General features: G+C 48.0%; 1 protein-coding gene across 2 annotated transcripts in view; it reads right to left on the bottom strand.

The window, feature by feature from the left end:
* Window positions 1-13,086, bottom strand: part of CD99L2 (CD99 molecule like 2) — a 79,114-nt gene extending 66,028 nt beyond the window's left edge. Inside the window, exon 1 of one of the 2 annotated variants that reach the window (XM_084871215.1) lies at window positions 12,806-13,086. In XM_084871215.1, the coding sequence (XP_084727341.1) occupies window positions 12,806-12,872 (67 nt within the window). In that variant the 5' untranslated portion in view covers window positions 12,873-13,086. The remainder of the gene's footprint in view (window positions 1-12,805) is intronic. The other variant, XM_084871214.1, reaches the window with a different exon arrangement.
* Between the last annotated feature and the right edge of the window lie 946 nt (window positions 13,087-14,032).

Genomic DNA, 14,032 nt, shown 5'->3' with positions numbered 1-14,032 from the left:
TTTTTTTGGCGGGGGGAGACAAAACATAAAGCCTGTATACAGTGTAATTTGATTTCTAAGACAGGCCAAACTAAACTATAGGTGGTAAAGCAAGAAAATGTCTGCATAGAAGTGAAACTAGTAGTCAACTCTGAGGGGATAGGGGGCTGTAATAAGGAGGGGCAAACGAGTTCTACTTGGGTATTTGTCAACATTCTATTTCTCACCCTGATTGGTGATAACAGATTTTCACTTTACACTTATTCATTAAAGGCCTTGCACACTTTTCACAAAAAGGGGAAAAGCTATATATTGATACCAATAATGTAAAATATATATTTCTGCAGAGAAATAAAATATTGAAATACTGTATTCCAATATGTTAACAATGGTCAACCCTGGGTTATGGGGCTTGCATTTTCTCTACACTTTTCCATATTTGCAAGTTTACTGCAAAGAGCACATATTACTCTTCTGGTCATGTAAACATCTAGTACTGTCAGATTTTATTATAATTTTAGCCTACTGGAGGGTATGTAATTTTATTTTATCGTTTAATTTGAATCTCTCTAATTACTAATGAAGTTGAGAATCTTTTTATGTTTGTTGTCCAATTTGACTTCTTCTTGTAGGAATTGCCTGGTCAAGCCTTCGGCTCAGTTTTCTGTTTATTCTTTTCCACCAGTTCTCAGAAAATCATAAAACATACTTAAAAAGACAAGGCCACCATCTAAAATTGAGACTAATAAGGTCCAACACAAAATAAATGGGGTAGCCATCTCTGAAAATGTAGGCAGAACATAACTCTCTAAAGAGATTAGTGATGTGCCTGATCTAACTAGGATGAGCTCAAAGCTCACCAAGGAGCCTAGGGTATACTGTAAGTTGACCAGACTTCCCGCTTTGGGCGGGACAGTCTCAATTTTTAACAATTTGTCCCACGGCGTTTTTAAAAAAGTCCCGATTTTTGGAAAGACTAGAGTAAGGTGACCAGACGCCCCACTTTTGGCGGGACAGTCCCGATTTTTAACTCGGGATGCGGGACAGATAGTTAAAAATCGGGACTGTCCCGCCAAAAGCGGCACGTCTGGTGACGTCTGGTCACCTTATACCTAGAGTCAAAGGGAGCTGTTACCAATCCACAAAGATTGGCTATGATCTGATTTACTCCACAAAGCTCAGGGTGGTAAATCCTCCAGATGCTTCTTCATCACCCAAGGGGCTTCACCACCCCTTGTTGGTCTCCCTTAACTCTGCCCATATCTTGTAAATAGCCTTTTGCTTAGACATTCAATTACTAGGTTTGAGGATGCCATTCATTTCCTGGAGAGTCCCTGACTGCGCCAGGTTTTGTTCTAGATACTGGTCACCAAGCAGACAAAAACAAAATCCCTGCCCTCATGGAGCCCAAAGTCAGGTGCTGGAGACGGACAGTAAACAAACAGGTGGGCCTATAATATCAGCAGATAAGGGCAAGCTGGTGATGGAAGGGTATTTACAGTACAATTTCAGGTACAGGGCTTAGGGGTGGCCTCTCCAAGGTGGGGGTATTTGGGAGGAAGTAAGAGTAAGGACAGACACCTCCCTGAAAGAAGAACTAGCCAGAGGAGAGGGCAAACAAAAGGTCCCAAAGAGGAGGAGCACTTAGTACATGGGAAGTCTGGCAAGCCAGTCCTGGGCAGGGGTGGAAGCTGAGGTCAGGGCACCAGCTGAGGTCTATTCTGTTGGGACTTGTAGGCCATGGTAAGGGTTTGGGTTCTATTTTCATTACAACTGGAAGCCACTGGAGGGTTCTAAGCAGAGGGACAGTGTGACTTATGTCTCTAAGATTGTCTGGCTGCTATATGGAGATAACTGTAGGGGCAGGAGTGGACTCTGAGACACCCGTGGGGAAGACACTGCAAGGGCTCCAATGAGAGGGAATGGTGGTCCAGATAAGGGAGGGAGCCAGCGAGGAGGTGAAAAGAGGTAGGAGTCTGGATGATTCTGAGTGTACTCACATGTGATCTAGTGAGAGATCAGTTGTGGGGCAAAAAGAAAAGGCAACCCTGGAGGAGTGGCCAGAGCTACCAGCAGAATGGGGCTTCCGGTTACTCAGGTGGGAAGAGGGGGTTTGAAGGGAGCAAGCAGAAACTCAGGTTTGCACAGAGTCCTTTTGAGATGCCTATTAGCAGGAGTGATAGATCCTCCCTTCCTCCAGTTGATGGACAGACGTAAACCCCACCTGTGGCCAGACATTCCTGAGCTCTGAACCACCAATCAGCACCTGCCAAATACCCTAAGTCCCCATCCCTAAGTCCCTAGGTCCCTAATCACCAATCAGCGTGTGCTGAGTGCCCTAAACCTCGTCCCCTATCTTTAAAGGTGCTTGTACCCCTGGCGCTCGCTCTCTTCCGCCCCTCTCTCTGGAAGCAGCTGGCAGGGGTACTCTTCCCTCCAATAAAGCCTGTGTACTGCCATCCCAGTCTCTGACTACCTTCTCTATATTTAGTTTATCAAGGAGTAATAGTCAAAACAATTTAGCATGTTGTGCAGGGCATGAACCCTTTGGTTGCTGGGCTTCGGGGAGGTCCGGGGACCCTGGGGTAAGAGCCAGGATTCGGATGTTGGGTGGGAATAAGTGAACCTGAAGGATTTCAACAGCCTACCCCAGCAGGGCATGAGAAAACCAAGTGGAGATATTGGGTGTAGGTGCCTGGAGGTCAAGACAGAGCAGGTCTGGGGATAAAAACTAAGATTCACAGGCATTTAAAGCCATGAGGCTGGTGGAAGCCATCCAGTGCAGGGAAAGAAGCCTGTAGAGGAGGAAGCTGACCAGAAACTAAGCCCCAGGCACTGCCACCAGTCCTGAGGTCAGGGAGGGAAGAAAGGCAACAATGACTAGTAAAGTGTGGCTTCCCTGAAGCTAAAGAGAGAAAATGCTTCCAGGGGGAGGGTGTGATCAGAGGTGTCAGATGACCGGATTTAGCAACACAGAAGACATCACTGGCCATGGCAAGGAGCAGTTTCATGGGAGATGTGGGAAGCAAAGTGTTGGGTGGGAATTAATGAGAGTCCCAAACAAGGTGACCAGACGTCCCGCTTTTTAACAATTTGTCTCCGCGTCCCACGGCGTTTTAAAAAAGTCCTGAATCTTTCCAAAAATTGGGACGTCTGGTCACCTTATCCAAACTACAACTCCACATGGTATATTGTATTTGACAAATAAAAGATGAAAACATGGTTTTTTGTTGGCTTCTTTTTATGTACCACTTTGGATTCCTGGTTTTTTGGTGGTTGTTTTTTTTTTTTTTTTTTTTTTTAAGCTGGATAGCCAAATGAACTGTAAAAAACTCTGCAGGAAGCCAAGAGGATATGTAAGCCACTCAATTAGAGTTGCTCTTGGGGCAATTCCTCCGGAGCTCATTCAAACTCTGAGCCCAGCTCACTAATTTAGCTGGCACTTTGGTTCTGGCCAAGCAAACGCCGTAAACATCGGCCCTTGGATTCTCATTAGAACCAAAGAAGCAGGTGGCCCCCTTTGCATTCTAGTCCCCTCTAGGGAGCCTAACTTGGGTAATACCTTGACAACACACAGTCTGTTTGCATTAGTAATTAATTGCCTGCTTGGACAATTCTGTGAGGCCAACAAAGCAGAGATCAGATAAGTCCACTGTTGACAGCAAATGGTGGGGCCGCGCTGGAATGCAGGCCCTGTGTTAATTCCCTCACCCTAGGCCAGCTAAGGCAGCAAAAAAATAAATAAAAAGAAGAATGCCAAAATGAGCCCCGTCTGTGCCTTGGCACTGTTTTGGTCGTAATGAGTTCTGCACTGCAACAATGCTTCCTGCTGAGGATACCGCCTCTAATTTAGAAAATAATCCCAAATAGAATAATCCCAAATAAAGCCACCTCACGATGCCAGCCAGATGTCTCCTTTAAACAGATGTTCACTGAGCAGGGGCATTCCTCTCAGTGGGAGTCAACTAAAGCATTCTTTTACTTCAGTTTTCAAAGTGATTTTGTTTGTTTTATTTTATTTTATTTGTGTGTGTGGTTATTGATCCTCACCTGAAGATATTTTTTTCCTTTGATTTTTTAGAGAAGGGGCAGGGAGATAGAGAGAAACATTGATGTGAGAAAGACATCCATTGGTTGCCTCCCAGACATGCCCTAACCAGGGATCAAGACTCCAACTGTGGTACATGCCCTTGACTGTAATTGAACCTGACACCCTTCAGTCCCTGGGCCAATGCTCTAACCACTGAGAAACCCAGCTAGGGCAACTGTTTGTTTTAAAGCTGCAGAACCCTCTGACATCTTCTGAGAATCCTTAGGAAGAAAACTAATAAAAACAGAACTCAAAACTGGTTGAAGCTGGAGTGGAGGTCCAAGCCATTGACCCTTGCTCTGTTCCTCTGCCCCGACCTGTCTCCAGAGAGCAGTCATCTGGCAGCAAAGGGGCAGGCCCAGCCTCAACAAATAAGAAATCCTGTCTGCCCTAGCCAGTTGGCAGCTCAGTGGGTTAGAGCTTTATCCTGTTACACCAAGGTTACAAGTAATGTTCCTCCCCAAAACTGTTCAAAAACACCCTCTGTCTGCTGGCCTTAGACTGTTTCCTGCTTCATGAGCAGCCATCAGGACTGGGTATGGGAGAAGGGCCTCTTGGGAAGACAGCCAGTGGCCCCCACTGCAGGCCTACAAAACGGGATGCAGCCGAAACCAGTTTGGCTCAGTGGATAGGGCGTCAGCTTGCAGGCTCAAGGGTCCCAGGTTCGATTCCGGTCAAGGGCATATACCTTGGTTGCAGGCATATCCCCAGTGGGGAGGGTGCAAGAGGCAGCTGATCGATGTTTCTCTCTCATCGATGTTTCTGTCTATCCCTCTCTCTTCCTCTCTAAAAAAACCAATAAAATATATTTAAAAACAAACAAACAAAAAAACAGGATGCACTCTGAAACAGAGGCAGGCCCCAATCTCCTTGTGAAGTAGTTTAAAATCAAAGCCAAGCTTGTGCAGCTGGTGTTGCTCAGTGGTTGAACATCAACTTATAAACCAGAGGGTCATGGTTCAATTCCCAGTCAGGGCACATACCCAGGTTTTGGGTTTGATCCCCAGTGGAGGGTGTGAAGAGGCAGCTGATCAGTGATTCTCTCATCATTGATCTCTCTCTCTCTCTCTCTCTCTCTCTCTCTCTCTCTCTCTCTCCCTCTTCCTCTCTGAAATCAATTAAAATTAAAAAAAAATCAAAGCCAAGCTAAAGAAATCAGGCTGCCTTCCAGAGCCCTTTGAGGTTTATTGCTGCACCAAAATCATCACTGCCACCCAATTTTATGCACATTTGCCTTAAAATTCTAAACTCAGAGAGTATTGTTGATGGATTTAAATTGGCAAAATTAAAACAATGTAAAGAAACATCACAAGCTAGTTTTGTGTTTTTGTGTTTTGTTTTGTTTTTCCAAAGAATGAAGAGGACACTAATATCTACTTCTCAGCTTCTCTGTTAGTTTCCTCTTGTTGCTATAATAAAATACAACACACTTAGGGGTTTGAAACACTTTTATCTTACCGTTTTGGAGGTCAGAAGTCCAATAAGGTCTCACTGGGCTAAATTCAAGGTATGTGCAGGGCTGCATTTTTCTGGAAGCTCTAGGAGTCTGTTCCCTTGCCTCCTCCAGCTTCTGGAGGCTGTATGTGCTTTCCTTACCTCAAAGACTCTTCCATTTTCAGAGCCAGCAAAGGCCAGCTGAATCTTTCTTGCATAGCATCACTCTGATCCTGACTCTACTTCCTCCCTCTTCCATATTTAAAGAACCCTGTTCTTTAATTGGCCATGATAACACAGGATGAATTACCTTAGTTCCATCTGCTACCTTAATTCCCCTTTACCAGTGGTCGGCCAACTCATTAGTCAACAGAGCCAAATATCAACAGTACAACGACTGAAATTTCTTTTGAGAGCCAAATTTTTTAAACTTAAACTTCTTCTAATGCCACTTCTTCAAAATAGGCTCTCCCAGGCTGTGGTATTTTGTGGAAGAGCCACACTCAAGGGGCCAAAGAGTCGCACGTGGCTCCCGAGCCGCAATTTGCCGACCACTGGCCTAACCAATGGACACAGACAACAGGGATTGAGGGCATGAGTGGGGGGCAATGGGGGAATAAGGACACATATGTAAGACCTTAATCAATAAAGAAAAATGTTAAAAATGATGAGGGGATAGAGGTGTGACAGTGAGGAAGAAGCCAAAATCCAAAACAAATGAGACTTCAAGGCAAACAGTCCCCAGACCGTTTCAGTCTAATGCAATGACTATCTGGGGTGAATAATAGTAATGCTGAGCCATCCAGAAAAGGGAAGACTCCCCTCCTCTGCCCAGGATGTTTCTTTTCAGGGGAAATTCCAGAACTCAGACAAGTGGGTTAAGCATTTCTCGCCAACCCTGTGGCCCATATGGCTCTTACCCAACAGCTCAAGCCAGCCCAGAGAGTTTCTGCCTCCATTCAAGCCTGGCATCTCAGTGTAACTGGCCCTTGGAGCCCACTCTGCTCTGTTTTCTCCCCTCCCAAACCAAGTCCAAAGACTCTTGAAGACCAATTCAAACTCAGGGGTTACATGCTCCACCTCCTTCATTTGTTCTAATGGATTAATTAATGTTTTAATGGAAATGTAATTCATATTCCATACAACTCACCCTTTCAAAGTGTATAATTCAGTGGTTCTTAGTACATTCACGAGGTTGTGCAACAATCACCTCTTTCCAGTTCTAGAATATTTCCATCACTCCATCAGAAAACCCTGTACCTGTTAAGCAGTTACTCCCCATTTCCCTCCCTACCTGCCAACCAGTGATATACTTTCTATCACTATGGATTTGCCAACTCTGGACATCCTATATAAGAAAAGCCTAATGTGCAAATTATCCCCTCAGGCAGTCATTGGACTGGCAGACTAGGAGTTCGACCACTCACTATGACGTGCACTGACCACCAGGGGGTCAGTATGGAACATGACAGGCATTGGAGATGCGCTGCGACCTCTCGCTGGCTACGTGGGGGCGGGAGTGATAGGACAGAGGTGCGGTGAGAATGCAGGATGCCCGCACTCACTCTCACTCCTCCTGCTACTTGCCCCCCTCCCAGACGCCAGGGCTTGCATGCTGGGGAAGCCCCCAGCACTCAGGTGCCAGGTGCCCACAAGGAGCCCACCTCGCACTTGTGCAGCCTCTTCTGGGTGAGCCAAGCCACAGCCGCTGGGACCGCAGGGGTTGGTCAGTCTCCCCATGGGTTCGTGCAGGAGCCAGTCTGCTAGGGTGGCCAGGAGAGAGCGCACTGCCTGCCTGGCTTTCGTGCAGTACTGCTGGGCAGCCCAAAGGCCCACATTGTGCCCTGGTCTGTGGCATCCAGCCACGCTCACCACATCTCTGTGTGGGGACTCAGGCGCTGTGACTCAGGCAAAGGGGGGCACACAGGGTCCAGAGGTCAGCTGGGGCCTGCCATTCCATTCCAGGCCAGGCCTAGGGACCGTAGCCATGCACACATTTTATGCACTGGGCCTCTAGTTTTATATCCTCTAGTTTTATATAAGTGGGACCATACAACATGTGGGGTTTTGTGTCTGGTTTCTTTCACTTAGCATAATTACTTCAATGTTGGCACTGTGTATTTTTCAATTGTGGCTTGGAAGGTCTTAGGCAATGAGAATAATTACTAACATAAAGCTCACCTGGAGCCAGGCGCTCTGCTAAGCACTGCACTCATGTAGTAATAACAGCAATCCCATGTGATAGATGGTGTGGTTATCCCCATTTTTCAGATGAGAAAATCAAAATACCAAGCAGTTAAATGATTGCCCCAGGGTGTAGTAGCACTGGACAGGATTGCCCCAAAGCCTGCACTCTCCCTGCCAGCCGGGCTACCTCTCTTTAAGGGAGCAGGCTCTCTCACAACACTTATTCTCGCCCACTTCTCACATTTCTATGACCTACCTCCATGGTCGGCAAACTGCGGCTCAAGAGCCACATGCAACTCTTTGACCCCTTGAGTGTGGCTCTTCCACAAAATACCAGGGCCTGGGTGAGTCTATTTTGAAGAAGTGACATTAGAAGAAGTTTAAATTTAAAAAATGTGGCTCTCACAAGAAATTTCAGTTGTTGTACTGTTGATATTTGGTTCTGTCGACTAATGAGTTTGCCGACTACTGACCTACCTCAATCCTGTAAGTGTCTGCATTCATGCCCTCTGCTTTGGTGATTCAGGATAAACCTGCATTCATGTCCTAAACCTCACCGGATCACATATTTTTCATCTGAGATATGGGTTACCCACTCAGTTAATTTCAAGGCTGTAGGCAACCGTTCCTTATAGACCTCAAGAGACAGAGGAGTCACCATGCCAACCTTTCTGGGCTGTTATGATGAGGAGATGTGTGTGAGGCACTGAGGGCCTGGAGTGTGGAAGGCATTGGGGAAACAGAGCCCTCATTATGATTACTACCCACATGTACCACTGAGCTGCTTCTCTCCACTGCTCAAAAAAACAGCCTCCCATTTCTGTAGGTGCTCACAGGCTACAGACCTGTCCTCAGAGCTTTCTGAACTAGTAAAATACACAGTGCACTAAAAACCCATCTATAATTAGAAGATGGATGATTTCTTAACCACCATTTTAAACTCCTTGGATCCTAAAGTCTGTCTCAACTTGCCAGCATCTGGAGGGATTTCACAAATCATGCTTCAAGCCCTAACCAGTTTGGCTCATTGTATAGAGCGTCAGCCTGCGGACTGAAGGGTCCCAGGTTCGATTCCAGTCAAGGGCATGTACCTTGGTTGTGGGCACATCCTCAGTGCGGGACGTACAGGAGGCAGCTGGTCAATGTTTCTCTCTCTTCGATGTTTCTAGCTCTCTACCCCTTGCCTTTCCTCTCTGTAAAAAATCAATAAAATATATAAATATATATATTTTTAAAAATCATGCTTCAAGGTTGTGTGCACTTTCTGAGGCCAACTAGACTTTCTCAGTCACACCTCACTGCTGAGGATGAGGACCAGAATAAAGTGGACTCTTGGGCAACCCCACCCAATCTACCACTCTGGGGCTCTAGGAAACACAGCCACTCTAAAACTAACTGCCCACATATCTCGAAAAAAAAAAAAAAAAAAAAAGCCACCAATGCAAAACCCATAATTATTATTGTATTTTGCACAAAAGATCTAGAAACCTGGATCCCTACCTTGAAGCAAAAGCTTCTTCTGGTTCAGCTTTCTTACTTAAAATAAAAAGGGCCTTGGCCAGTGTGGCTCAGTTGGTTGGGCATGGTCCTTGCACGAAAAGGTTGCAGGTTCGATTCCCGATCAGAGCACATGCCCAGATTACAGGCTCAATCCCTGGTAAGGGTTGTGCAGGAGGCAGCCAATCTCAATCTCTCTCTCCCTCTCTCTCTCTCTCTCTCTCTCTCTCTCTCTCTCTCCACTCCTTCCTCTCTCTCTAAAAATCAATTAAAATATATTTTAAAAATAAATAAAATGTAAAAAGCTCACTGGGTAGAAGCCCTGGCTCTCTCTCTTTTAAGCTATTTGACCAGGTGTCCCTCAATTGGAAGGACCAGCAAAATTGTTGGGGCAATTAAAACGAATAAGTGTGAAGTGCCTAGCACACAGCAAGCACCCTGGAGATGGTAGCTGGTACAGCGCTGCAGATCTGAGAATGATACATGCCTGGTCCCCTCCACAAATCTTTGTGAGTTGTTGGGCACTATCCAGATAAGCAAACTGGCTAAGGTTCAGAGTACTTTACCAAGGCCACTTGGCCAGTAAGCTGTAGGAGGGCAGCTTCCAAGAGTAAGGGCATATACACTGAGTGGCCAGATTATTATGACCTCTGAACACATAATAATTTGGCCACTCAGTGTATATCCTATATAATAAAAGGCTAATATGCAAATTGTCCCCTTAACCAAGAGTTCAACCAGCAGGCAGACCAGCCAACTGCCCATGTCCCCTCCCACTGGCCAGGCTGGCCAACAGACCTCACCCATGCACTGGACCTCAGAGAGAGAGAGAGAGAGAGAGAGAGAGAGAGAGAGAGAGAGTGAGAGAGAGAGGCCAGATTATTATGCATTTAATCTGGCCACTCAGTGTATAGTGCTTGAAAGCAAGGACTGTGGAATCAGCAATCAGACAAGCCTGGATGAAATCTTAGCTTTGCCACATGAGGGAAGTTATTCGCCTCCATTTACTCATCTGTAAAATGGTTTCACTGGTCCTGGCAGGTGTGGCTCAGTAGAGTGTCGGCCCACACACCAAAGTGTTTCGGATTCACTACTGGTCAAGGATTCGTACCTGGGTTGCAAGTTCGATCCCCAGCCCCGGTCAGGGCGCATGCAGGAGGTAACTGATGTGTCTCTAACATCACATTGATGTTTCTTCTCTCTCTCTCTCTCTCTCTCTCTCTCTCTCTCTCTCTCTCTCTCTCTCTCTCCTCTCTCACTCCCTTTCTCCCTCTCTCCCTCATTCCCACTCTCTCTGAAAAAAAACATGGAAAAAATATCCTTGACTGCTGAACGAAGTGGATCCAGAGACTCGAAGCATGGAACATAGTGCAGAATCTCAAAGGGAACATGGGGGACGGTGAGTGGGTTGGAGGTAATCAACCAAAGATCATATATACATATATGAATAACCCATGGACACAGACAATAGGGTGCTGAAGGCCTGGGGTAGGGTAGGGGCAGGCTGGAGGGGGTCAATGGGGGGAAAAGGGGGACATATGTAATACTCTGTTTTGTTTTGTTTTTTAATATATTTTATTGATATTTTACAGAGAGGAAGGGAGAGAGAGAGAGTTAGAAACATCAATGAGAGAGAAACATCGATCAGCTGCCTCCTGCACACCCCCTACAGGGGATGTGCTCGCAACCAAGGTACATGCCCTTGACCGGAATCGAACCTGGGACCTTTCAGTCCGCAGGCCGACGCTCTATACACTGAGCCAAACTGGTTTCGGAACATATGTAATACTTTCAACAGTAAAGAATCATTTTTAAAAATATCCTCAATAGAGGATTAAATAAAAGAATACATTTTTAAAAAATGTATTGATTTCAAAGAGGAAGAGAGAGGGAGAGAGATAGAAGTATCAATGATGAGAATCATTGATCGTCTGCCTCCTACACATCCCTTGCTGGGGATCGAGTCCACAACCCGGACATGTGCCCTGACTGGGAATCGAACCATGACCTCCTGATTCATGGGTTGATGCTCAACCACTGAGCCATGCTGACTGGGCCACAAAAAATGTTTTTAATGGTTTTACCATTTCGCGGTTTCCTCCACCACCTCCTAAATCACCTAGTGTAACATGTGATGGTGAAAAACTGAGACTTGATCATTTACATTCCTCACCTTCTCAATGTACGTAGCATGTTGAAAACTCTCAGAAGATAGCCTTTCAAAGATTACCATTTTTCTAACTTTTGTTGTGCTTCCACACTCAAATTTTCCACATCATCAGATACAAGTCAATTAAGTGACTATACTTTTTCCCACAAATGAATTATACACAAACTTAAATTTTTAACCTAAAAAAGAAATAGAAAACTCCGCAGCCCTGTAATTTTGTTTTTCTTCAAGGCACTAACAATATGCCATATGGACTGTCATGTTGGTCATTGTTTTAACCCCCCACCAGAGTATCAGCTCCATGAGGACAGTCCAGTTCTGTTCAAGGCACTACCAGTGTCTAAAACAGAACCTGGCGCCTTTGTCCCATGTTGTACCAACTCCAGAATTGCCCAGATGAGAAACATTTCTGCGTCTTTTGCAAAACTATTTTGTCTAGCACCGTCTACTGTTTCCCAGTGCTCCTTATGCGTAACATAAATCCCACAAGAAGTCAGTACGAGGACAAACTTATTTTTGCTCAGCTCATTTGGTTTTCATTCGTTGAATTTGCCTTGGTTGTCAGGAAGCTCGGAGCACAATTCTGTACTCAACTGCAGTGTTTTTTTTAATGTGGGGATGGGATATAAATAATTATGAGGAGATTCTGCCAGTACCAGTGTGAGACCCTATTTTTAACCACAGACAACTTATTCTAAGACGCTTCTCAAACTTGAGTGCAAATTACCCGGGGATCTAGATAAAATGAAGAATCTGACTCCTAGATCAGAGGCAGGGGGCTCCAGATGCTGCATTCCTAACAAGTCCCAGGTGATGGAGAGCGGCCCTGGACCACACTTTGAAGAGCCAGGATCTAAGAAACTTCCTGCCTTGATTTGGCAGGATTTCTCTCTCCCCATCTTTGGCAAAATATCATTAATGGTTCCAAAACTGGGGAGGTCACCAGAGGCACCTGGGGAGCTGGGTAGACCTACACAGTCTCTGCAGAGATCCTGAAAAGTGGGGTAGGAATGCGCCCCAGAAGCTCTCCAGGTGTTTTCTGTGCAGGTGGCCTAGAAACACATTTTGGGGAGCCCCGCTGGAGGGAAAGAAGTGCTCTCTTCAAGGTTTCCCAAAGGCACTCTCCTGAGGACAGCTGCTGTCACCAGTGGTGACACCTAGTTCAGGATCCTAAGGGGTGCTCTCCTGCTGTTTCCAGCCCAGCACCAGAAGGGGTCCCGCTGCCTCCCTTCCGGCCACGTGGACGGCAGCAGGGTTCAGCCCCCCGTGGGCTTGGGGTTCGCGCTCCCGCCCCCGCCCCGCCGCCAACTGTGTCCGGCGCAGGCCCTTTGGGGCGGGCACCGGGCCGCTCATGCGCACTGCCGGGCCACAAGGGCGTCGAGCCCCCGCCCCACGGGCCCCGGGGGGTGGGGTGGGGGTGGTCCCCGCGTGCACCCTGCTCGCCTTACCTCTCTGGACCAGTGTGTCCAAGGAGAAAGCGAGGCAGATGAGGAACGCCGAGCGCCAGGCCACCATAACTGGGAGCGGACAGAGGGGACCCAGAGGAGGACACTTTGCGCGAGAGCACCCGAGGAGTAGGTCCAGATGGAGAGGGGAGAGGGGAGGAGCAGCAGGGGGAGGAGCCTCGCCGACACCGCAGGACCCGCCCAGAGCCGGAGCGTGCTGCGCGCTCCCGGTGCTGACAGGGGCGCGCACGAGCGCGGACGCGGTGTGCGCGCCCTGCTTGGGTGCGGGGGCAGGAGGAGGGGATCGGAGGGGGGGTGTAGGGTTTGCGTCAGAGGCGCGAGCTGCCGGGGGAGCCCGCAGTTTCGGGGGCGGGGCTGGTGCGCCAGGGGCGGATCCAGAGGACACCCGGCAGGGGAGGTTGTCTGGGTTGGGTGAGGGGCCAGCATCCGCGAGCTGCCCGCAGGCCCTTCCCATCCGGGTCCTGGAGATGGAGGTCTCCGAGGTGGACCCTGCGGGCCCGGAGCAGGGAGTCCACAGCAGGGAAGGAGCCAGGGGCCCGGAAATGACACGCAGTGCGCCAGACTCCGGGCCCTAGCGGGACCCAGGGCGGTGACCCTTGGACAGGGTTCTACCCCTTCTGACCTTGGTGTCCCCAGGGTAAAAGGCTCTTCCCTAGAAGTTGCAGGATGGCACCCTCGCTTTGGCCTCAGTCGTTGTGGCCGAGCTTAGTTTTTAGGAGCCGCTGGCTGCCCGCCCACTGGCTGATGCCTGCAGGAAACGAGTGGAACCCCGTCCCGAGATTAACAAAAAGGGCTGTTTTGGTGTCTGGCGGCGGTTGGCAAACAGCAATACGTCTGGAGGAAACTAGCCCGAGGTCGGGGCGCCAGGGCAGGCCAGAGGGAAGGGGTGGGGGTGGATTAAACTGGAGCGCCGCGGGCCCAGGGGACTAGGGGTTAGGACTTTGATGAATGCGCCGAAAGCGTCCTATCTGCAGAGCCGCTCTGGAAACGTGCTCAAGAGTAGACAAACGCGCTGCAGTCCTTTCCCATGAGCCCCTGCAAACTAAGTCCTTGTCCTGGACCTGGCAAAATCAGACTCTGGCACTGCCCTGAAGAGTCACATGCCCATTCCAGCCTTGGACGTGAACGCCCTCAAGAAGGGCTCCAGCTGTAGCCAGCTTTCGAGGACAAAGAAAAAGCAGCACCACTGTCCTGAGGGGCAGAGCAGGG

The sequence above is a fragment of the Pipistrellus hanaki genome, assembly GCF_964339955.1.
Source record: "Pipistrellus hanaki genome assembly, chromosome: X".
NCBI classification, from domain to species: Eukaryota; Metazoa; Chordata; class Mammalia; order Chiroptera; family Vespertilionidae; genus Pipistrellus; species Pipistrellus hanaki.
Note: the sequence above shows the minus strand (reverse complement) of the source record. Positions and strands in the feature narration are given on the sequence as shown.